At 43.5% G+C, this 23064-nt stretch overlaps 1 protein-coding gene across 2 annotated transcripts in view; it reads left to right on the top strand.

Annotated features, from left to right (window-relative positions):
• Positions 1-14137, top strand: part of tle5 (TLE family member 5, transcriptional modulator) — a 58061-nt gene extending 43924 nt beyond the window's left edge. Inside the window, exons 5-7 of one of the 2 annotated variants that reach the window (XM_087835844.1) lie at positions 5452-5514; positions 6316-6390; positions 8078-14137. In XM_087835844.1, coding sequence (XP_087691970.1) covers positions 5452-5514; positions 6316-6390; positions 8078-8302 — 363 coding nt within the window. In that variant the 3' untranslated portion in view covers positions 8303-14137. Of the gene's footprint in view, positions 1-5451; positions 5515-6315; positions 6391-8074 lie in introns of both variants that reach the window. The other variant, XM_087835843.1, reaches the window with a different exon arrangement.
• Positions 14138-23064: the final 8927 nt, after the last annotated feature.

The raw sequence follows: 23064 nt of genomic DNA, 5'->3' as shown, positions 1-23064 counted from the left end.
GGAGTGGTCCATACATCAGTTTGTGTTGCTGCAGCAGGGGGAGTAATTTATGCTCAGCCTGCAGGAGGAGAGAGCGATGGGCCTCCAAGGGGCCAACCCTTATCGATGACCTCGTCTGGTATTGCCCATCCACACTCCCAAACGCACACGCACGCTGTCGTATGATTGACGGCGTGCGCTGACAGCCATATTGGAAGAAGGGAGCATGCTTTGACGAATGGAGACACACATGAAAGTAGCAGCTTCCATGATTTAAAGACCTTCACTCGTATGCGCCCGCACAAACTCTGAGGTTGGAAGCACAAGACGGGCAGCGCGATGCATGCTGAGCGAACGCACACACCTTTCTCCTTTATCTCACAGGGATTAAATTCATAGGCACAAATGGAGTTGTGTGTTTGCGTGTGTACCCAGCAATCTTCGTACGTGCGCGCGTGTACATTAGCTCATGTACTTTCCCATTGGCTGTCTGCAATCTTTTAGAAATGTCAGTGTGTGGGTAGAGCCAGCGTGAGCTTCGGTGTGTTAGCGCGCACGCTCCCGGGCCCCTCCAGTCACTCCATCACCGCATGTGCCTGCGTTTTGTGTGCGCACGCGTATGTTACCAGCACATGTTCGTAAACGTTCGTGTCTCTCTGCTCGTGTGTGCTGCTGTTACTGTGTGCGCGCACACGCCCGTCCTTTGTGCACAGTGTGAGTGGGTGCCGAGAATCGCTAGTTCCATTAGAGAGTTGAAATTGAAGGGGATGTGTGGAAACGAGTGTCGAGGAGCATTCATGTCTAGGCCTATTGTGCAGAGCCTCACTCCCCTCTCTGCTCCTCCTCCTCCTCCTCTGTCTGTTTCCCTGTTTTTTCTTTCTTTCTTTCTTTCTCTCTCTCACACTCACACATTCAATTGCTCCCTCTTGATCACTCTGTCCTACTCAATTCAAAAAATGCCTCTCCACTCTGTGCAGTCTGTCTCTTTGCTCTCTGCATCTCTGTTTTGTCTTAGTGAGGAAAAGCAAGGTTGAGTTGCGGATCGAACTGGGAGTGTGTTGAATGAAGCTGCATCGTTTATCTGTTTTTCCTCCTTTTCTTCTCCTGACAGCATTTGTGTTCTGTTTGTGTTGTGTGTAGTATATAGGTTCTCGTTGTGCTCATCACATAAACCAAACTATGAAGGCAATTCTGAGTAGATTCATCTGTATGTGAGGTGAGCTGCGTCTGCAGGAATAGTTGTTCGTGTTCGGCATGGTGGAAACTCTTTGTTAAGCAGAAGTGGCGACACTGAAAAGGCCGTGATTCAGTTATCCAGTCCTAGTTTTAGGGAATTTCAAAACAAAAATGCCAATTATTTTGACCTCGTTTCGTGAGCATTACGTTTTTAAAATTCTTTTTATCTGATAACAAACTGAAGAGATATATGGAAACTGGAGCAAAAGTCCTTTTGATTTGTCATGTAACTGGTCACATTTGTGTACATGAAAAGAATATTTTCAACCTTTTAAAGGGAGGAAAAAGTATCAATTTAGAGGACAGTTTAACTTAATTTTCCACTCATACCAGAGGCCATTTTTTGGGGTCTGGAAAAAAAGCAAGGTTGAGTTGAGGATTAAATGTGGAATATGGCTAATAAAGCTCTTTTTCTGCCTTCCTGTCGACCTGTTTTTCTACTTAGTTAGGGTTAAGCAGTCAAAACTACTTGGGTAGGTTTAGATAATGTGGACTACTTTGTTAGGTTTGCACAGTCTTGACCTTTCAATTAGGTTTGGACAATTCAGACTAGTCGGTTAGGTTTAGATCAGGGGTCCCCAATCCCAGTCCACGAGGGCCGGTGTCCCTGCAGGTTTTAGATGTGTCCTTGATCCATCACAGCTGATTTAAATGGATAAATGACCTCCTCAACATGTCTTGAAGTTCCCCAGAGGCCTGGTAATGAACTAATCGTGTGATCCAGGTGTGTTGACCCAGGGTGAGATCTAAAACCTGCAGGGACACCGGCCCTCATGGACTGGGATTGGGGACCCCTGGTTTAGATAATCTAGACCAACAGTGTCAGACTCCAGGCCTCGAGGGACAGTGTCCTGCAGGTTTTAGATGTGTCCTTGATCCATCACAGCTGATTTAAATGATTAAATGGCCTCCTCAACATGTCTTGAAGTTCTCCAGAGACCTGGTAACTAATCATTTGATTCAGGTGTGTTGACCCAGGGTGAGATCTAAAGCCTGCAGGACACCGGCCCTCGAGGCCTGGAGTTTGACACCCCTCATCTAGACTATTTGATTAGGTTTAAACAATCTGGATACTTGGTTAGATTTAGCTAATCAAACCTGCTACCACAAGTTTAGATCATAAATCTACTCAGGGCAGATTTAGGTGTTAAAACTATTTAGCTAGGTTCTGAAAAAGGTCGTGGTTTGGGTTGAAGTACAACAGATGGCACTTTGATCAGTGCGCCGGAGCCACCTGCAGCATGTTATCATGTGTGTGCTGCAGGCATGAAAACTATTACTTTTCCTCTTTGTATTGAAATATATTTCAAAGTCACGCTTATAAAAAACAGGACAGCTTGCTTTCATAAACGAGCAAAAAATGTATCAGTATTTCACATTTTGCCATGAGACCCTGTGACTATAGGGGAGCCCACACAGTGACAAAGCCAGTACACTCTAAGGAAGTCTGTGTAACGTTAGGTTTGTTTACTCTGCCGTCCATACTTCCTCGAAACAGAATTTCGTCAGTGAAAAGTGCTCCAATAGCACTTTAGGAAAGCCAGAATGAAGCAGAGTGAAATGTAAAGTGAGGACACGAGAGAGGAGGCTGCATTCAGAAAGAAAAATCTGAGGGAGAAGAGAAGGTGATGGAGAGCAGGGATAACAGAATAGACAAAAGCTGGGTTGGAAAAAAACAAGATAGACAGAATAAAGGGCACTGAAAAAGAGGCAGAGCCATAGTTAGCGTGGAGCGAGTCCCGCAGAGACATTTTAGAGATGTCAGGGAGATTGTATGTGTAATGATGAGCAGATAGGAGTGAAGCGCTTGATGGGAACTGTGCTCTGCATGCCTAATGTCTGTTAGAAGAGCCTCTCTCTCCTCATCGCGCCTCGAATTAGGCTCTAACACAATTACTGCTGCTTTGCATATCTCTTATGGATTGGATGATTACCAACCAAATGTGATAATAGACCTGCATGTGAGAAAGATAGGGAATGTGCATGATGTGAAAGAGAACACGGCGTGTGCGTGCGTGTACGGGAGATTATTACTGTGTGTGTGTGTGTGCGTCCGAGTGTTTTTAGAAGCGTATTAAGTACACGCAACTAAATTAATGAGGTGAATAAAGGGATTCTGACACATCTGATGTATGTGCATGTGTGTGAGATATATTTGCTCCAGTTTGGGAAGGTCATAGCAGATGTTTCCCATACTGATGAGTGTGGCTTAAATTCGCTGAATGACGATTCACATTTAACAAGGGTTTAAAGGATAAGTGTGGTGATACTCTTTATTTTGAGCTGTCATTAAATCCCATGAAAAGATTAAAATGAGCCGTGAGCTGATATCACATTTTATCTATGTAGCCAGAGGCTGTTATGCTGTATTCTTCTTGTTCCATAGAGTTGTTGTCCTCGACACTTTGCCCTGGCGTGGTTTTTGTTCACCTTTTCTGGCTTTGGTTGAAAAGCTGTTATCAAATCTTCTCCGTGGATGTCACAGGCATTAGTACCCAGTGAGGTGCATTTTTTACATTCAGCAAATCCACATCTAAGTGCTAAAGACGCCACCACCCTACGTTTAGTCGCTCTACAGCCTCAGACAGAAGCAAAGCTGGTATGAGCTTCCTTCTGTTAGTGTATCCCCTCATGACCGAGCATTACTTAGGTGACTTAATCTAATAGAAAAGTAAGAATATCCTTTCCCTCTGTCCCCTGCACCAGTAATTCTTGACTATAGACCATAGGTGTCAAACTCTGGCCCGTGGCCCAAATTTGGCCCGCAGCCTAATTACATTTGGCCCGCGAAGCCATACCAAATTACTATTAGAGCTGGCCTACTGGTATTATACTACGGAGCCCCGCAGGGGACATGGGAGAAAAAAAAATTTAAGACGGACTTTTGCGAGATCTCGCAAAAGTTTTAGCCGCATTCTTCGGAGGCCGCCAGCTCGAAGCCGACCGGGAGGTCGAGGCACGATGTGCCGGGAAAGCGGTGTTCCTCCCGGCTGTAGTAGGTCTCGACCTCCCGTTAGCTTCGAGCTAGTGTGTGTCAGATCTCCGAAAACGTCGGCGCACTTTTGCAAATATGTGATGTCTTGTAAACCGAGCAGGTATCTGACGTTTACACAACTACATTCACGCCTCAAAATATCTTAAAAGTGTATTTTGTGACCCAGAAAGAGTAATATTACAACTAAGTAGCTGCCGCCATTGTTGGAATTCAACTTTTGCGAGATCTTGCAAAAGTTTTGCGAGATCCCGAGTTAGTTTTGCGAGATCTCGCAAAAGTCCGTCTTAATTTTTTTTTCTCCCATGTCCCCTGCGGGGCTCCGTATTATACAGCTAATATATATATTGTTTAGTATTAAGCTTTACTTGTTCCATATTCAGTTTTTCAGCAAAACTTGTTTGAGTCCATAAGAAAAGATTCATTCTTATATCTAGAGGAAGATTTTTTTTTCAATAAATATTAACGTTAGCCCGCGACTTTGTTCCAGTTTTGAATTTTGGCCCACTGTGTATTTGAGTTTGACACCCCTGCTATAGACAGTATAAATATGGACGTAGGCGCCCCCATGTTGTCTGTCTTAAACCTCCATTCTCTTTAACGGCCACCAGGGGGAGACACCTGTGGTGGCAAAAAATAAAAATAAAAAATCTGCAAGCACTATCCCGCTGAGTTTATGGGCTCAGTCACTCATTTCATACTGTATAAAACAGTGGTGGTGTGGTGTTGCAGTTTGAGGTGTACTAATGTTCCAAACCTGGATAAATGCAAGGGTTGCATCTGCAACGGCATCGAGCATAAAACCCGGTCATTAATCCCAATCTGTGCGCTGTGGTGAACTCAATAAACCATAAAGTCCGTTTTGTAAATGTGGATCATTGTAAGTTTCAGAAAGGCGAATAACCCAGGATCTGAGCCTACATTTCACAGTCAGATCCGCCCCTTACTTCATTGTGAACACACCCAGTGTGTTTTATTTTGAGATACTCATACATGCACCGTTCTGTTCTAACCACTGAATATACAATTATCCCTGTTTATTACAACAACTATCAGTTTTTAGGAAACAGTGGAAAGTTTTTTTATATTTATGACCATTTTTTAAGGTTAAAATTATTAGGCTTTGATGCTGACAGGGTGGGGAAGATGGAAAATAACCAATTGAGTTACATATTTTTTCACTGGGTTTGTTGGGAGTGATAAAAATATGGAATACTATAAACCACTGTGCTCTCCTCCAACAGGCTGAGATAGTCAAGAGATTGAATGGGATCTGCGCACAGGTCCTCCCCTACCTGTCTCAGGAGGTAAGCGCGTGCACACTCGCACGCACACGCACACGCACACTCTGGCACAGAGGCGTCAATAACCCTCTGACCCTCAGCACTATTCCTTACATCCTGGAATGAGATCACCCTCATTCCCACCTCATTACCTCTCCACCTCCGTGACCTCAAGCTCAGCATCCCTCCTCTCTCCTCCCATCATTCATCATCACTTGCTTCCTGTGTTTCTTTCCACCTCAATTTCCATTTCACCCTGCCCCCACCTCGATTCTGCCATATTCAATCTGTCCCATCCTCACGGTTGTCCCTCCCCCCCCTCCCCTTTTGACCTCTTCCTTCACTCCCCTCTTTCCCTCCATTTTTCCCTCCTTTGCCTCCTCCTACTCCATCCAACTCTTCTCTTGCTTTATACATGTGTGTGTTTGTGTCAGTGTAATAAATGGCTGTGCGATTCAGATAAGCCATGCTCTTATCTGCCCACCAGGGGGTTGACCTCCACCCATTACACCACACCAGCCAACCATCCATTCCCGGGTGTCACACAAGGCTTGTGTGTGTGTGTGTGTGTGTGTGTGTGTGTGTGTGTGTGTGTGTGTGTGTGTGTGTGTAACTGGATGAATAGCAAAATGGTCAGAGGGGGAGGCGCAACACCAGAGAGGGTTGTCGGGTCTCTGTTGGGACTATTGATATTGATCTAACCTCTCCACCCCCCCCCCCCAACTCTCCTCCCCATGTTTCTGTCTCGCTTTTATTGTCTTTCTCACTTTCCTCCTCTTGTCTTTACCCCCTGCCTCCCCCCCGTCTCCCACCCACCATCTCCAGCACCAGCAGCAGGTCCTGGCAGCCATAGAGAGGGCCAAGCAGGTCACCCCCCCAGAGATGAACTCCATCATAAGGGTACGTTGTTGCAGCCCTAACCCTGCCTGGAAAAGTGCAAATATTGACCAACCCGATCAATTCTATTGTTTTCTTTTACATCTTGCATTTATTGACTTATTGTTTGTGAGGATAAAAACCTTTGTGTGTCATCGCAGGGTTTTTCTCAAAAACCTAAAATGTGCTTCTCGCTTTTTTTATATCGTGTGAAATGAAAAACTCTAAACCTCAAAGGCTTCCTGCTCCAATCTGTTTCCTCCTAAACGGAGCATTATAAAAATAAATAAGCTTTTATTAGCTCCAATTGCTAATGAAAAACGTTAAAATGACCCATAAATCATGATTATATTCGAGCGCTGGTAATGTATGCCTGCACAGTAAAATAAACATTTATAAATGTTCCCACTGTTTTGTTTAAGCAGCTCTGGGAACAATGAATTTTTAAAGGGTTTCTTTAGAGTTATATTGATGAAGTCCAAGAGAAACTTTTAAAGCACAGACTTTCTTTTTTTTTCTGATGCACCAAAAGTTGGAATATAAGAAATTAACTTTTCTAGAAGTGGCTAAGCTCCAAAGAAATGCTGGATTCTTCTGTTAAAGCCTCCATGCCTTGAAATGTTTTTGTTTAGGTTAGAGATAACCTCGGGGTATTATTAGGGTTAAAATCTCTTCTACACTTACGTCGTAGGAGTGTGTAGTACTCTTCATCACGAGTAAACTACTTTTTGTGTCTTTTAAAAGTGGTGGTATCCATCCCATCGAGGGGATAAATTTGATTAAGCCACAATCCTGTCCATTGAAACAATTACAGCACAGTTATCTCGCGAGCTAAAATACCAAATCGGTACAAACCAGGCCAGCTCGTTAGCCTGCTACGCGCAGATATTCTTTATATCGGCAGCTTTAACTACTTCAGCCTCGTGTTAGCTATCCTAGCTCCTCCATCATTTCACTATTGTCTACCGTTCGCTAGCCCAGCCACTCCGTCACTGTGATGGATGATTCACGGCGGTGCGTTGCTTTTGTCTTTGTGTCTGCGACTTGTGATAAAGAAGGTGGCGCTCTGCGTTGGCGCTTGTGGTAGGGCGTTCTGTTGTCGGTGGATCCTTTGCTTTCAAAGGAGCTTGTAAAGAAAAGCGTCTGGACTTCTTTAGGTTGCTTGAAGACGCTTGAAGTCCAGACGCTTTTCTTTACAAGCTCCTTTGACTACGATGACCTGGATGACTGAGAACCTTCACAGACATCTTTTGCTTTGACTTTAGTCACATCATGTAGAAAGTTAGAGGATTGGCGGGGGCAGTTATGTGTCGATTATAAGAGGTCAGAGGGAACTGCCATAGAAATGAACTCACTTTTGGGTGTGTGTAAAAGAGAAGCGTGGCAGTAACAATGTATCTTTCTGTACTTTAAAATCAAAGGCATGTCGATCCCATCATATTGTTTTGTACTTGTTTTCTGAGGCTTTTATACATCTTAAAAACTGCATCTATTATAAATAAGCTATGTGTATCTTCTACTGAGCATGTGCTATGATACGTGCGTTCCATCTATCCTGTTGTCTGTAAACTATTAGCGCTGTGCCTCAAGGGTTATATATTAAACATGACTTGTGGTTCTATAATAGGTCCGTCCTGTGTTTTGCAGTGATTTGTGCGCTCGATCTATCCTACTGTCTCTAAGTTGCGTCTGATTCTTTTCCATGCAGCAGCAGCTCCAGGCTCACCAGCTGTCTCAGCTTCAGGGCCTGGCCCTGCCCATGACTCCGCTGCCGCTGAGCCTGAGCCAGCCGACCCTCCCTGCCGTCACCACCTCCTCTGGTCTCTTCTCCCTCTCTTCCCTGCTGGCCTCTCAAGCCCAGCTGGCCAAGGAGGAGAAAGCATCGCGGGATGGAGTCGACAGCCACCGTGAGGAGGATGGAGACAAGTCTGATTAGATGGTGTTTCAGCCCTATTCAGCTCTGTTTTTATCCAGAGACCTGAATCCCTAGATTCAAGCCCACTTGGCCTATAGCCTCTCCCCCAGGTCTCCCTCTCTTTGACACTACCTAACATGGGCTTCAATTTCATCTCTTCCGACCCCCTAGCCAACCCCATTATTGGGAGGTCTTTGGCACATACCACCTTATATCCTGGTATTCACCATAGTTGGGTTGTTTCTATATCTTTTTTTTTTTTTTTTAAGCCATGAGACTGTCGCTCTCTTATGTATCTTGTATTTTCAAGTGCTCTCTCTCTTTCTCTTTTTTTTTTTTTGCATGTGATTAAGCCACATTATCCCTTTTTTTAAAGAAAATCCGGACTACTTTCTATTTCAGTTTCTTCCTGCCTCCCTCTTGCTTTTTCTCTCTCTTCTGATTCCTGTTGAGTTTCCGTGTTTTCCTTTCTTCTCCATGCCTCTCTCTCTTCCTCCCTGTCTTCCTCCCACCTCTTGCCTCTGCCTCTTTCATAGGTCCTCGTTAGACAGGACTGATCCGTCAGACTGAATGCACTGTTCCGTAGGTGTTAACAGAAAAACTGTTAAACACTTGGATTTGCTGGCAAGCTGTAAAACTCGTCAGATGCAACACAGGATTCCTAAAAACTTCATTTTCCCAACATAAAGGTCTCACCGAGATCAGCAGTGTTGATGTTTCATGGTATTTCACCTCGCGTGTGTTCATTCTAAGGTAAAAGTGGGCTCAAAGTTTAAATGTTGGATTGATAAAAGATCAGAGAATTGTTTAAATAATGCCCCGGCTAAAGACAGAAGCGTGCTTAAAAGCTATACTCACTTTCTAATCAAAAACCTCTGCGTCAAAAGAGAATCTGTGTTATGAAAATTAGAGATTTTGTGAGTAATCCTAATTTTATATAAAATAAAAGCATGTTCTTAGATCCGATTTAATGCCGAGAGCCGTCAGAGTAGATAACAGACCCACCTCGATAAGTAATCCCCCCGACGTTTGATCCTTGCCCGACCCTGTGAGGTACGTTGGATAAATCCACCCGGCACCTTAACTGAAAGGCATCATTAAACGGAGCTGAGGTAGCACAACGTGCAGCAAAGAGAAGTAACGCCACTTCACGTCCACACCCTCCCACCATCTTTTTCCTCTTTAATGTGCACTAATATCAGAGCAGACACTGAGGGGAGAAAGAGTGCATGTTGTGTGTTTGACAGCAGAGGGCAGCGTGTGTCTTTGAAGCATCCTCCTCGCTCGGTTCAGGCTTGTGCAGAACAAGGACATTGACAGAGTGCAGACTGTGTCACAAAGGGAATGGCTTATTTATCCAGTCTGAGTGCGCAAACTTAACGCACAGTAGACGCTAGACCGGTGGCATCAATTACTGCAGTGATGCAGTTCTCGAAAAGTTGTCTGCTTTGGTTTATTTTGGTCTCTAAATGGAACGACTCCATCCTAGCATGAAACAAAACCACGGGCTCTCTGTAAATTCACTTTTAAATACCCTACGATTCACTGCACATAAAGATCTCTCACATATCAGATTAATCCTGCATTATACAGTTGATTTAATGCCTACATGGGGCACTGAGTATGATTGAATATAGTTACATTACTGTAATTCACACAGATGAAGCACAAGTGCATTCTACAGCTGCTGCTATGAATCCAAACTAAACAACAACACCCCCTTCAAACAGAAAGGTCCTGTATGCTCTTGGTTGTTTTCGGATTAGACCTCGAGTCTGCTGGAAGCTGGGCGAAACTATGCCAGCCCGCCACAACATTGATGATCTCATTGCAATACAAAGTTCAGCTGCAGAATCTTCTGGTTTGGCTTTCCTTTAGATGTTATTACGAGCAACGGCACCTCTGCCACATTGCTGAAGGTCTTTATCCGGTCCCAGAGGATCTACTACCACCGTCCTGGTGCCAGACGCCAAAGGACAATTCCCAGATGTCTCGTTTCCATGCACCAATCTGTTGGAGCTTTTTTGTAGGTGCAAAGTAACATACTCAGTGTTAGGCAGATGGCTTTAAAGTTGTGGTTGATTATTTTATTAAAATACCCACTGCATCTTTTACCAAATTCTTAGGGAAAAAAAAAGTTCCATGTGGGGGTCTGCAAAAAATGTAGTAGTTGACGTTGCATAGTTTGTCCAACAGAGGGCACTCTGCAACACACGTGATTTGAATGCCACGCAGCAAACGCAACAACCAGCCGGTCACTAATCTGGGAACCAGGTTTACTGAAGTCAGACTCTAACTGTAAACTGAGCAGATCAGCAACTCTGAGTTGGTATTTTCATGGAGGCTGGTCAGAGTAGGCAGCCATTTTTAATGATGCTGTCTGAAACAGAGGTCGCTTGTGACTAGGGATGGGTATCGTTTAGGTTTTATCTGATACCGGTGCCAAACCGGTACTTTTGAACCGGTGCTTAAAGAATGGAGAACACAAAATTGGTCCAAAAACCTCTCATGTTCAGCTGTTTTTTTTTTTTTGTAAAAAGATAACAATGTTAGCCTTTTCTGCAGCTATGGGGCATATATGGTATCACTCTTGGCTGGAAGCAGTGCTTAAACAATGGAAAAAAACACAAACTTTGTCCAAAACCCTCTCATGTTTAGCTGTTTTCCACTTTTTCTTTGGTCATTTTAGCCTTTTTGTCCAGGGTGAAGGGAGTATCTGCCATCAAACAAGAAGACAGCCGCATGTAGCTATGATGGTGTTTGCTAGTTCACCTTACATGCATTAATGTAATAACGTGGTTAGCCTACTCAACGTAAATTACACACGAACAACATTAAGCTACTCACGCAGAGAAGAACGGCTGCTGCTGCATCATCATCCTCATCATTTCTGCTACACTGGCAGGGCTAGGGGCCAGGACTCTCCTCTTCAGGTTTTTGGGGGATGTTGCTAACTCCGGGTCCGATAACAGGCAACCCACCCGCAGTAGATGTGCACGGTGTGAGGTCTCGCAGCAAGCTATCAAATACGGCGCATTTTTTGGCTTTTAAAAAACACTATGCGTCGCCAGGTGTTTCATCAGATTCGAGGTGTTTCCTCCTTTGACAGTATCACAGTATCAGCTTAAAGCACTTGTTGCAGCTGCTGAGTTTGCATCTTTTGCTGTGAAGTACAGCCAGACTTTTGACCGCTTCGCCTTGGGCATTTTTAATCTGTAGCTCTGCTCTAAAAGAACGTACGTACCTGGGCCCGCCTACTATCCTCGGAAACGTAAAATGATTGGCTAGAATCCAAAGTGTATCACATCTCAGGAAGAAAAAGCACCGAAATGTGCGCTGCTTTTCGGTCTGGTTACTACCGTTTATGTCATGGCACTGGATACCGGTACCCATCCCTACTTGTGACGTATTGAGTCTCATAAAGGTTAAATAAATAAAACTAAAATTATGTTGGGCCACTCTATATAATCGTAGAAAAAAGTTTGTACCATAGGTCTGCCATCGGATCAGAATTGAATCCGATCATTTCCTATCTGATTTCTCAGGGTTAACAAACTCTGAATTTTAGCTAAACCTGCTTCCTGGAATAGGGTTGTGATCTGAGAGGAGCATAATATAATATAATATCACCAAATACTGTTTGTTTTTTGTTTTTTTAAATTAAAGAGTGTCTTTTGCATTACATACAGTTCCTTACTGTGATCTAAAATTGGTCATTACACAAAATGAAGACACATCTGCAGCTCTTTAATAAACTCTTCTGTTTATTTATTTTTCAAACCAGCATGGCTAGAATTCACGTTATTAGTAAGGAGAATAATCAGTGATCGCTTTTAGAGTCAGCTTGAAAGTCTTATGTTGCATTTAATTAAGAACATTTGTATAATGATAGCATTACAGTCCAAATTCAGTCAGTTAGGAGACTATTATTTGTAAAGTAGTATAGAGCCAGTTTGACAGCATCTTTTGTTTGGTGGTTTTCACTTCAGACATTTTGACATGTCACAGTAAGGTAAGGTGTAAATAGTAGAATTAATGACTTCCATTGAGCTGTTAAGGTGTCAGTGTCCTGGTACTGTTCATGCTATCATACTGTCATTGCTTAGTGGGAAATTTAAATTGACCAGAGCTGTAATTTATATCAGTAACACAAATATTCTTCCTGTTAGTACAAGTCAAAATCTCTGCTGTGAAAAGTATCAGTGAAAATTAATAAATAGTGGAAGTAGACCAATTATTATACCCAGTGCGCATTTATAACACCAAAATAAAAATGAAAAATAGGACTGAAAATCTGTCTATAGTTAAAAAACAAAAAAGAATAGAGACTACATCGCTTTCTTCATCATATTTGGGTTGAATTTGTTTGCTTTTTTGGATATATTGGAGTTTCTTTTTACTGTCCCGGGGATTTGTCAGGCAACAGAAGTGCGAATGGACGAAATGTCTGCTTTCAAAAAGATGACATGCAATTTGAGAGGTACCACGTATACTTTGAAAATGTCGAACCACACTTAAAAGCACGTACACCTGTCTTGACCTCCTCTCTTTTCATCTCTGAATGGCTTCATTGAGTGTAGCCATCTCGAGCTGTATATGTATTTTTAAAAATAACCCGCTCCTTTCATTTGGGGGAAAATAAGCTCAGAATGGTCTTCGGTTTGATGATAAAGCACATTTTTATTGCAGAAGTACCCTTCAAAGAGATCAGCGAACGTGCACGTTTGATATCCAAAAGTGAAAATACATACGAGGGACTTTCAGAATAAAAGCCTCCGTCTTCTAAAGGTTCAGGTGATAAACTGTTGATGGCATTTGCTGGAGGACTCTTTCAATGATCCCCATTGTTGTGTATGTATGTGAATACATAAAACAAGGTGTGTATAAACACTTGTACAGATCCCGTAGTCGATGCTAAACCAGATGAAATGCGTTGCTGTTCTTACAACTAAAGCTAACATGCTACCTTGCTTGTGAATTAAGCTCGCGGCACGTCGTCCTCCCATCTAGCTGCATACTGTATGTATCTAGTTACATACATACTGTACTTGTTGTAGTGAAATGCAGAGCGTGTAGACAAAGCAGAACACACACACACACACACACATCAATGCATGTCTGCGGGGGAACTGAGATTGATTTCTTTCTAGTGGAGACATATTTTTTTTCTTTTTAAAGAATGTTTGATCCAAACTTTCTGTGATCGATGCACTCGTTCCTTTCCTCCCCCCTTTTCTTCGTTTTTAAATATTAATCGATATGAGCTAGAGGGAGATTTGCAAGGCTGACGTTTTAGACGTACAAATGAAATTCTATGTATTTGTTGAAGTAGTTGGAGGTGCTCGCCTCTGTATACAGTTATACATAGAAAGCTTTATGTGTATATGGCTGCATCTTCTCTTGTCTGTCCTGGATGATTCTTGTGCTATTGTGTTACAAAACCGATGTGACACCAGGGGGGAGGGAAACTGCAGTATGTTGACCTTTTCACCCTTTGATCCCCCTTTCCTTTTCTCCCCCCCTCCCACCACCCTGACACTCCCTCCCTCCCACCCACTCCCCTTGACTCCCGTGCCGCCTCTTTGCCCTCATAGCGTGAAGCATTGTAAGCGTTTTGAGCTTTGTAAAGGTCTTTTTTTAAATACTTATTTTGTGTATAATGTAAAACCTAAAAGTGTGTACTTTGGCAAAAAAAAAAAATGTTTTGTGTCTGAAATCATAGCTTCATTTAAACAAACGAAAAAGAAACTCTAAAAAAAAAGTACAGCAAACATTTACTATAAATAAAATGAAATGTTCTGCAGTAAGGAAGGACTTCTGGTGCCTTACAAATAAAGTCAATCAAATCATAAAAAAGTCTCGCTCGTCTTTGATTTGATGCATACCGTCTCCTGACTGGGAAGAGCGGCTCTTGTGGGCTTCCAACATTTTATTGTCCTTTTTCTGCTTATTGCTGGCAGGATGGAAGAATCATTGCTTCCCGGTTATCTCAGGGTTTGAGTGTGAACTTGCAGACTGAAAATTTTGCAATCAACATTAACAATAACCAATCCCTAGCTTGGCTGGCTGCTGCACCACTCACACCCCAAAAAGTTACAAAGAAAAAGTTATTGCAGGGTAAGTGAGGTTTTTCAGGTATGCCCCACTGTGAGCGGAACCCTAGGGTGGATCCAGGATATGTTTCTTCTCTTGGCTGACCTGGGACCACCTTAGTACCCCCACAAAGAGCTTGAGGCCTGAGAGAGGGAGGTCTGATAATCTCTGTTCAGGCTCGTGACTGGATAAGGACAAATGGAGGGATGGATTATTAGGAAATATGCACAATGTAATCAGATGAATACCGTTGCTTTTCCAAGTGTGCAAGTGTAGCAACACTGACTCCTAAAAATAAGAATAACCCAAAACGCCCCTCTCTAGATTTATGCCACTTTAGACAGGTGACAGTGAAAGTCTTATTTATTGTCAGTGTTGGGGAGTAACAGAATACATGTACCGCCGTTACGTATTTAAAATACAAAATATGAGTAACTGTATTCCGTTACAGTTACCGTTTAAAAAGGTGGTATTTAGAATACAGTTACTTTGTTGAAATAAATGGATTACACGGCGGTACTTCCCTGTTTCATATTGTGGCGGGTCAGGACTGTTTGGGTTTTGTTTGACAGCTACGTTCTGTTGTTCCAGGCGGCAGCGTTACGGTTGCCATGGTTACAGGGTGACACTCTGCGTGTTTCCTGGGTGAGAGAGCGCCTTTTGTTGTTGTTGTGCTAAGCTAATAGGCAGAATGCTACCGGTATAGCTCTAAAGAATGTAGCATCATGGGCAGTGTAGTCCGTGCTGCAGGGAGAATGGACTGCCATACCCGTTATGTGTCTGTGAGCGAGGGAGGGAGAAAAAGGAAAAGTACGAGCTGTCATCGAACAAAAACGGGAGCTGGAAGCATGTAAATATAATAATAACCACTGCAGCCAAGAAGAGAGCCTGACGAGCCCAGTTGTAAGTAAGCTATTAAGACTCGACTGTACGCCGTGTTCGTGTTTTCCTCCAAAAACAATAAGTTCCGTTGGAGCAGCCTTTCAACGCCTCTCTCTGTCTCTCGCTAGCAAAGTTGACCCAGACAACAAAGTAAAGCTAGTTTTCGGCTACGAGCCCGACACAGAACCCACCGTATTAGCCAGAGGTCCCTTTACTACGGTTCGGAGCCGCGGACCTTCAGTAACAGTAATAAATCACAGCAATAGTACATTCATGTAGTTGTAAACAGCATGATAATATATTAAGTAATCCAAAGTATTCAGAATACGTTACTCTCATTGAGTAACGTAACGGAATACGTTACAGAATACATTTTGGGGCATGTATTCTGTATTCTGTAATGGAATACATTTTAAAAGTAACCTTCATAACACTGTTTATTGTAAGGTAACACAAACCTAACAATTTTTAATTTCAGCTCTAAAAAAATCACGATTGTGATCTCTACCAATAGATCCCACTCGATCCTACTTTAATTTCAACATACGCCCATGAAGCATACTTCACAAGGTAACATATTATTTGGAACATGGGCAACTTATTTCTTTTAATTGGATGAAAGCTGCAGAGCCAGTGATATATTTTTAAATCAGTTTCACTTCATGATGCTGAAGTGCTCTTTTGCCACCATTCAGAGAGACCGATTAAAAACCCAAAACGCTGGCACGGCTGATTAATGTGCAGATTAATCAAATCTCTCTCGAGTGTTTCAGCTTAAACTTGGAGCTTGTGCGTGTCTTTGGGAAACTGTTACTCATCACGCCAGCGCAGATGTTCTTTATAGTGGCACTAAAAAACTCAACATACGAGTGAATCACCCATCTTTTAAATTTTAGGGTCTAACTCCAAAGCCTAGATAAGAGAGCACTCAGCGTTTTAAGATCAGTGATGTTTGAGGTTTTTTTCCCAGACCCGGAATTATTAATTTAAACGTGTCCTGATGTCTTCTGACCGCCCCAGGGTGGCTGTAGTTCACGTCAGATCCACCAGGAGGAAGTGTTGATTTACGTTTACCAGCCCTTTTTTCCACTGAGGTGAACCCGGCAGGTAATTGCTCTGAGGTATTCTCACATGCGCTCCTGTGTTTGTGTGTCACATTGGAGGGGAAGCTTCCTGATCTTAAGACTGCAATGATGAGATTTTATCTATTCTGCACTGTGTGCGTCCAGATTTGATGTTACATCTCGAAGGCAGCGGATCACGACCCCGCTTGGCACCTGTACAATATCCCCATTTGGATGCTCTGTTTATCAGGTTTGAGCCCTAACTTGGTTTGCTGCATTCACCACTCCTCCTCGTCCACTCAGGTGGATGCACATCCAGTGGATTTTTGTTTTTCTTTGTGCAAAATTACATTGGTTTCTTTCTCATTTCCTCCTCAGTCTGTTTTCTCTCTGTCACCATCTCCCTCTGGTTGCCTTCCTCACTCTGTGTCCAAGCAGCCAAATATGTGAGTGTGTGTGTTTTCAGAGATGAGGGAGAGGAAGGCTTGTGAGCCCTCTGAGTTCCTGTGGTTGCAGCCCTTCCTCCCCTCTTCCTCCCTTTCCTCTCTTATTCTGTCTCCCTGCAGACGGCTGTGGATCTGACACTTAAATAAATATGAAAGTGCCCTATTTTTTCCTCTTTCTGTCTGAGGATTCACACATTCCTCACAAGAAGCTACACAGGCAGCAGAGGAGGCGCACATCTCTCTCATCCAGTGTTTTTTTTTTTATTATTTCTTCCCCTCCTCTTTCTAAACCCCATTGGAAAAAAGTGCCACATTCTTACTTAGGTTGTTTAATTAGTGGCACTTTAAAGGATAAAGTTGGTGTCATATTATGTGAACAAATCCCATGAAAACATCCCTATTGTAGCATATTCCTCAGTGCTATCTCAGGACGACAAAAGCAAACAAAACAAAAAAAAAAACTTCTTTTTCATACCATTAAAAAAAAAGCTTTAAGATTTTAGCAGTCCATGCTGGAGAAAGTCAGTCTTTGGTCCCCTATAGCTGCTCTCCTCACTAACACACATAAAAAACTCAGAGCTAGGACAGCAATATGCTGCTATTTGTTGTTAATGGTGCTTGGCGATGCAGGCCAGTGCTGGCTGCTGAGCTACATTTATTTAAAGGTGCCCAGCCCGACAATGTATCGAGGCGGCGGGAGGGTTAGGAGTGCAGGGTTGGGGGTGGTTTGAGATACATTATACTTTGTATAAATGAGAGAGTCACAACCAGACAAAAGACCCTCACATTTGTTGTGATGCTGAGAGCATGAATTTTTAAAGGCACATGCTATGCTTGTCCTTAAATTCTGCCACATATATATTGTGGTATCCGAACTTGAAAGTCAGGCTTTGTGCAGCACATGAGTCAAACACAGCCCAGTATAATATTGCTCCACCCACTTCCTGTTTATACCTTTTGCTTGCAAGCGGCGGCCAATCAGAAAGAAGTTGGCTTAAAAATGTAATAGAAGGGAAACTGTGAGTCATACAAAGCAAGTCCAGTCGAATCCATCAATAAAAACACGGAGCAGGAAATGAGCATAACTGAGACTCATTATTGTTTTTCAAAAACAGTTAAAACCTGACACGGTGCTCTCATTGCTGCATAAACAAACGAACCTCTTTCATTACAGCTGCGCTCAGAGCCCGTCAGTTCTCTGCTTGCTCTTTTCCCACCGGGCACTTTTCACCATTCAGCTGAGAGCTCTGCTTATATGCCCGCTCTTCATATAGCACACAAATGTAAGTTAGTATTGTCACTGCCCACTTGCTGCTTGTGTTGAGCTTGATGCTGTTGACTGAGCCGGAGTGGAAAAGTCAAATCTGTAGATCATGTGCATTTATATTTTTAATCCATTCCACGTGCGTGACTTAAAGCTGCACGAGCCAACAGGTTTGGAGCGGACACGTTTGAAGATGCCGGCTGTGGACCTGCAAACTGAATGAAAGCACCGACTCTGTGTGTGTGTGTATGCAGTTCTGATGGGAATGCACAAGGCCTGCACTGGAAAACAAGCGTCTGTGTGTGTGTGTGTGTGTGTGTGTGTGTGTGTGTGTGTGTGATGATGATGAGTGCAAGCAAAAAGAAAGAGGGAGAGAGCGGCGGAGAGCAAGAAGCGTCTTGATTAATCATGATTGACTCATTCAGAGCCCACTCGTCTTTTCCCCCTCGCTCCCTCGCTCCAGCTCTCCTTTATGGCTTGATTACGGAGACGTACTCTATCTCTCATTACCTCCCCTCCTCCGTCTCTCACTTCTTTTCTTCATCTTTTCTCTCTTCCTCTGACAACCCCCCCCCCCCCCCCCCCCCCCGACGCCTACCCAACTGCGCCACTTTATTCATCCCTCCCCGGGAAAGGAGGCTGTCAATCTCCACGTCTGCCGTGTCTCCATCCTCTAACCCGCCGCCGCACTAGCCCTCCATCCATTCATCCCCGGCCCATCCATCACAGTCATTCTTTTCCCTCTCTCCTTCCTTTTCCCCTCCCTGCCTCACTCATTCCTGCCACTTTGTGACTCTTTCATATATAAAATTTCCCCTCTTTCTCCGTTCAAAGCCTTCCTCTATTTATCTTCATCCCCCCTTTTTCCTCCCTCTACTGCATTCAGTGATCAGTGTCTGCGTGTCTGTCAGGCACGCTCGGAAATGGAAAGACGCAAACACACAAAGCAAAAACCCCTCTCTCTCTCATTCTCAGCCTTTCTCTGTGTCTCTCTTCCTTTTCTCTCGGCCTCAGCTGGAGGAGCTGAGTGTTGACACAGCCCGGTCTAATACAGATGCTTCCAGAGATGCATCCTGGGAAAGCATCTCTTGGCCTGCTTTTCTAATCTTGTCTTCTCTCTGTACAGTTCCCGAACGCATGCACACACACGGTTTATGCATGCTTTTATGTGTGTGCTGCATCTCATCTTTTCTGTATTGGTGTGTGTGGTGTGTGTGTAGCTAGTTTTCGAATGCAGAAAGAGAGATGAGAGACTATTCAAACTTTAATGCACTCATACGAGATACAAACGACCTTTCTCTCACTCCTTCATGCTCTGCCCCCTCCTTTACTCACCTTCCTCGTCTCTTCTTTCCTTTTCTCTCTTTCTTCACTTTGATATCTTCATCTTAAAAAAAAACAACCCAAAATTTACTCTAACCCTTTGTCTCTCCGCTCTGTTCTCTCCTCTCTCTGCTCGCCTCCTCTTTCCTCCTCGCTCATTCTCCATTCTCTTCATCATCTCACCCCATTTCATTCACTTCTCTTTTTCAGTTTTGTCTTTCATCTCTCACCCCGTCCTCGTGTTTGACTCATAACCACTCTCGCCTTATCTCTATTACTCAGCATCTATCTCTGCTGCTTTTTTCCTGTCTGAGCCTCTCTTGTTCTGCTGCCTAACGGCTGCCGTCTTCAACCGAGGCCTTTTTTTCCCCCTTGGACATTTTTCGAATCTTTGTTGGTAAAATTGTCAACACTGTCTTTTTATTTTAACAGTTGTTGATTTACTGTGAAGATAATCACAGAAATATTGTTATTAGAGTTCTTTATGATATGAAAAGTGTAAAGTTTTTACACTGCTCTGTATCCGTGCTTGTTGATTGTTCAGCGTGGCTGCTGTTGAAACTAAACACTTCTGAGTATGTGACTGATTTAAGAGCTGTTGTGTTTCTGCACAGCCCGGGCGTTTCCAGGAAGATTTCAGGTTTAGTCACTGCATGCAGATGTTACTCACCACTGTTAGATGCAGGGTGTAGCTTGCTTAAAGTCACTATTACCCCCACAGGCTACATTCACAGACTGACACATTCACAGTATTTGTCTGTGAAATTAACATCTTCGTATGTATTTCTCGAACAAAACAAACAAGCAAGAGAAACTTTAATTATATATTCTTTTTGCCTGACATTTGACTCGATTCTTGGACAAAACACATCATTACTTTTGCAATGTAATCCCATCACGGATTAGGTTCAGGTGGGGCTTTATTGCACGCTAAGCCCACATTAGCATGCCTGGTGTTTTTGTTTGTTTTCGTTTGGGATGCTTTTAGGTCATAAGCGTTTGGGCAATGGCAGTTTTCCTAACCTCGCCTCTGTGCACGATCACATTAGATGTTAAATCAAATGATTGGATTGAAGTGCAGACTTTCAGCTCTAATTCAAGGGTTCTAATTAATTACATTAACAGCTTCTCTGGGAAAACAAAAGGAAAGACTGGATATTCTTCAATGGCCGACTTAGTCACCTGATTTCGAGCCAAGAAGGCATTTACTGAAGACAAAACTGAAGGCAGAGAGACAGTGTGGCTGCATGTTTAAAGGCCTGGCAGAACACCTCAAGGGAGGAAAGGCAGCATTTGGTGGTGTCCATGGGTTCTGCACTTCAGGGAGTCATTGACTGAGCGGTATGCCTGGTTACGTCCAGTGTTGTAAACCTTGCGCCCTGCTGTGTCAGGCAGCGTCTGGTGCATCTCCATCCATTTATTCCTTCCGACTCTTCATCCATCCAACCCATCCCTCTTTTCTTTCCTCTTCCCTCTCTGTTTCACTCATTCCCGAAGTTCCTTCTCTGCTGACTTTGCACAGTCGTTTCTCTATTTGTTGCTCGCAATCACTGAAACAACCTCGAACGTTAGAGGGATGAAAATCCCACCATCGCTCATCAAAACATTACCTCACGCTTCTGCCGGGGGTCAGAAAGTCCACGTGGTATTATCTCCCGCCGACGTCATTCTTTCCATCGAATTCTTGAAAACAAAGCAAAGAAGCTCCGAAACAGCTGTTCCCAAAATAAATTTTCTTTTTCTTTTTTTTACTCCTCTGTGCTCTTTCCATTTGATTTTCATCTCTGCCCCCTAAAACCTCCCCACATCTCCCTCTGTAGTCTCTCTGCCCCCACTGGTTGTGTTGTTCAGTGTGGAGCCCTCCCCTGTGTGGTTAGTGGGCTGTTACCCAGCTGCCTCTGATACTTCCTGCCTGTCACTTCCAATCCCAGTGACAGTGTGTGTGTAGAACGTGCACACACACGCACACACTCCTCGTTTTTTTCCGACACACCATAGTTTAGGAACATTATTTAGCCGCCTGTCCAAAAGATATGCACAAACACGCACACGGATGTTTTTTGCACACAAATCTGCAGAACGATTTGCGTATTAAGATGCACAGAGACAGCCATGCAGAGGCGCACACACACACACACACACACACAGAAACCATTGCTGGCAATCATACATGTGTTTATATGAGGATATGAACATACAGGCACATGTGCCTACACACACACACACAGGCACACACATTACTGGCGCAGCAGTGGAGTAGACTCCCCATCGCTGAAAGCCAAATTCATTTAGCAAGTGCCCTCTCCCTCCTCTCCCTCTCTCCCTCTCTCCAGCTCTATTTGCAGCCTGCCACGCTGCTCCTCCTCCTCCTCCTCCTCTTTGTCTCCTGGCTGCCAGAGGAGAAACCAGGTCTTCTTTTTCTCTTCCTCTACCTTCTGTCTTCCCATCTTTTTTCTGCCTTCCATATTTGTCAGCAACTCGCTCTCCTTCTGTTTTTATATTTGCTTCGAGCCTTTGTCTGTCTGCATTCCTCACAGTTTTAGCAGAACAACACTTACTCTGCACGCAGACTACTGTGCATTCACAAACTCTGCGTGTAAAAAGATTCATACATTTACGTTGTGTGCATAAGTCGCTTGGGAAAATTGGGGCTACTGTGCAGACGTTGTGAAACGTTTCAGAATGATGAAGGTCCTGGTGCCACGTTTCCACCTGCGAATGCGCTTCATCTCAGTGGAAGTGCTCAAAGTGGTTATGATCAGGTTCAGCGGTTTGAAGTGGACTGATTCTGTGCACCGTAGAGATTTACGTATTCAGGATACCTGTGACATTTAAACAAACTCGGCACGCTCCCATCTTACTGCAACAAATACTGCCATTCAGTCAAAAACCTCTGATGCATCCACGTCACTCACGAGGTGTCCCCTGGTCCTCGATGCACCGGCCACGGCAGCACTGGATGCTGCATCAAAAACCACATTACTGGGTTGGAGTGGCAGCAGTTTGCATCCCATTCGGACCTTTGTTTTCACTTCCTCTATCATTTTATTTTGGTTTTAAGTTGCTCCTTCACAGCAGTAATGGCACATTTCATTATATGTAAACCTGTGTAGGATTTCAGTACGTTGAGGCAGTGAAAACAGCAAAATGAAACATCAAAGCTATTAAGTGTAAATCTGCGTTGAGTCTCTTTTTGAATGCACAGGTGTGTTTGATCTCAGGTCAGCAGTAATTGAACGCACCTTCAGCACACTTAGATCTGATTCTAGGCTTGTAAACAGTGAGCAAGTCAGAAATGTACTGAGGAGCCAAACCATTGGGGTACTTCTATAGTTCCTGCTGGGAACTACAGTGCGACAGTGACTTCAGTGCTGGGGTGATGCGGTCAAATGTCAGCGTACCTGTAATTGTCCTGCAAATAGAGCGTTTCAGTAACTGAAGCTACTTGAAATGAAAGCGTGGAGCAATTTGTCAGAGTCAGTTTGAACTCTTCTGCATTAACACTGCACATCGAAGGATGCCTACTCCATGCACTTGTTTTAACTTTGAATCCCTTGTGAGCATCCTTATGTGATCATGTAAGGAAGAGGACTCCCTTACTATATTTATTTATATTATATTATCTGTATAGCACTTTAGAGCACACCTTTCACTTTATTAAAAGCACCTTATCGAGCACTTTATTTAGCATTGCACTTTAAGCGAGGATTT

The sequence above is a fragment of the Neolamprologus brichardi genome, chromosome 23, assembly GCF_056152115.1.
Source record: "Neolamprologus brichardi isolate AB-2024 chromosome 23, ASM5615211v1, whole genome shotgun sequence".
Lineage (NCBI taxonomy): Eukaryota > Metazoa > Chordata > Actinopteri > Cichliformes > Cichlidae > Neolamprologus > Neolamprologus brichardi.
Note: the sequence above shows the minus strand (reverse complement) of the source record. Positions and strands in the feature narration are given on the sequence as shown.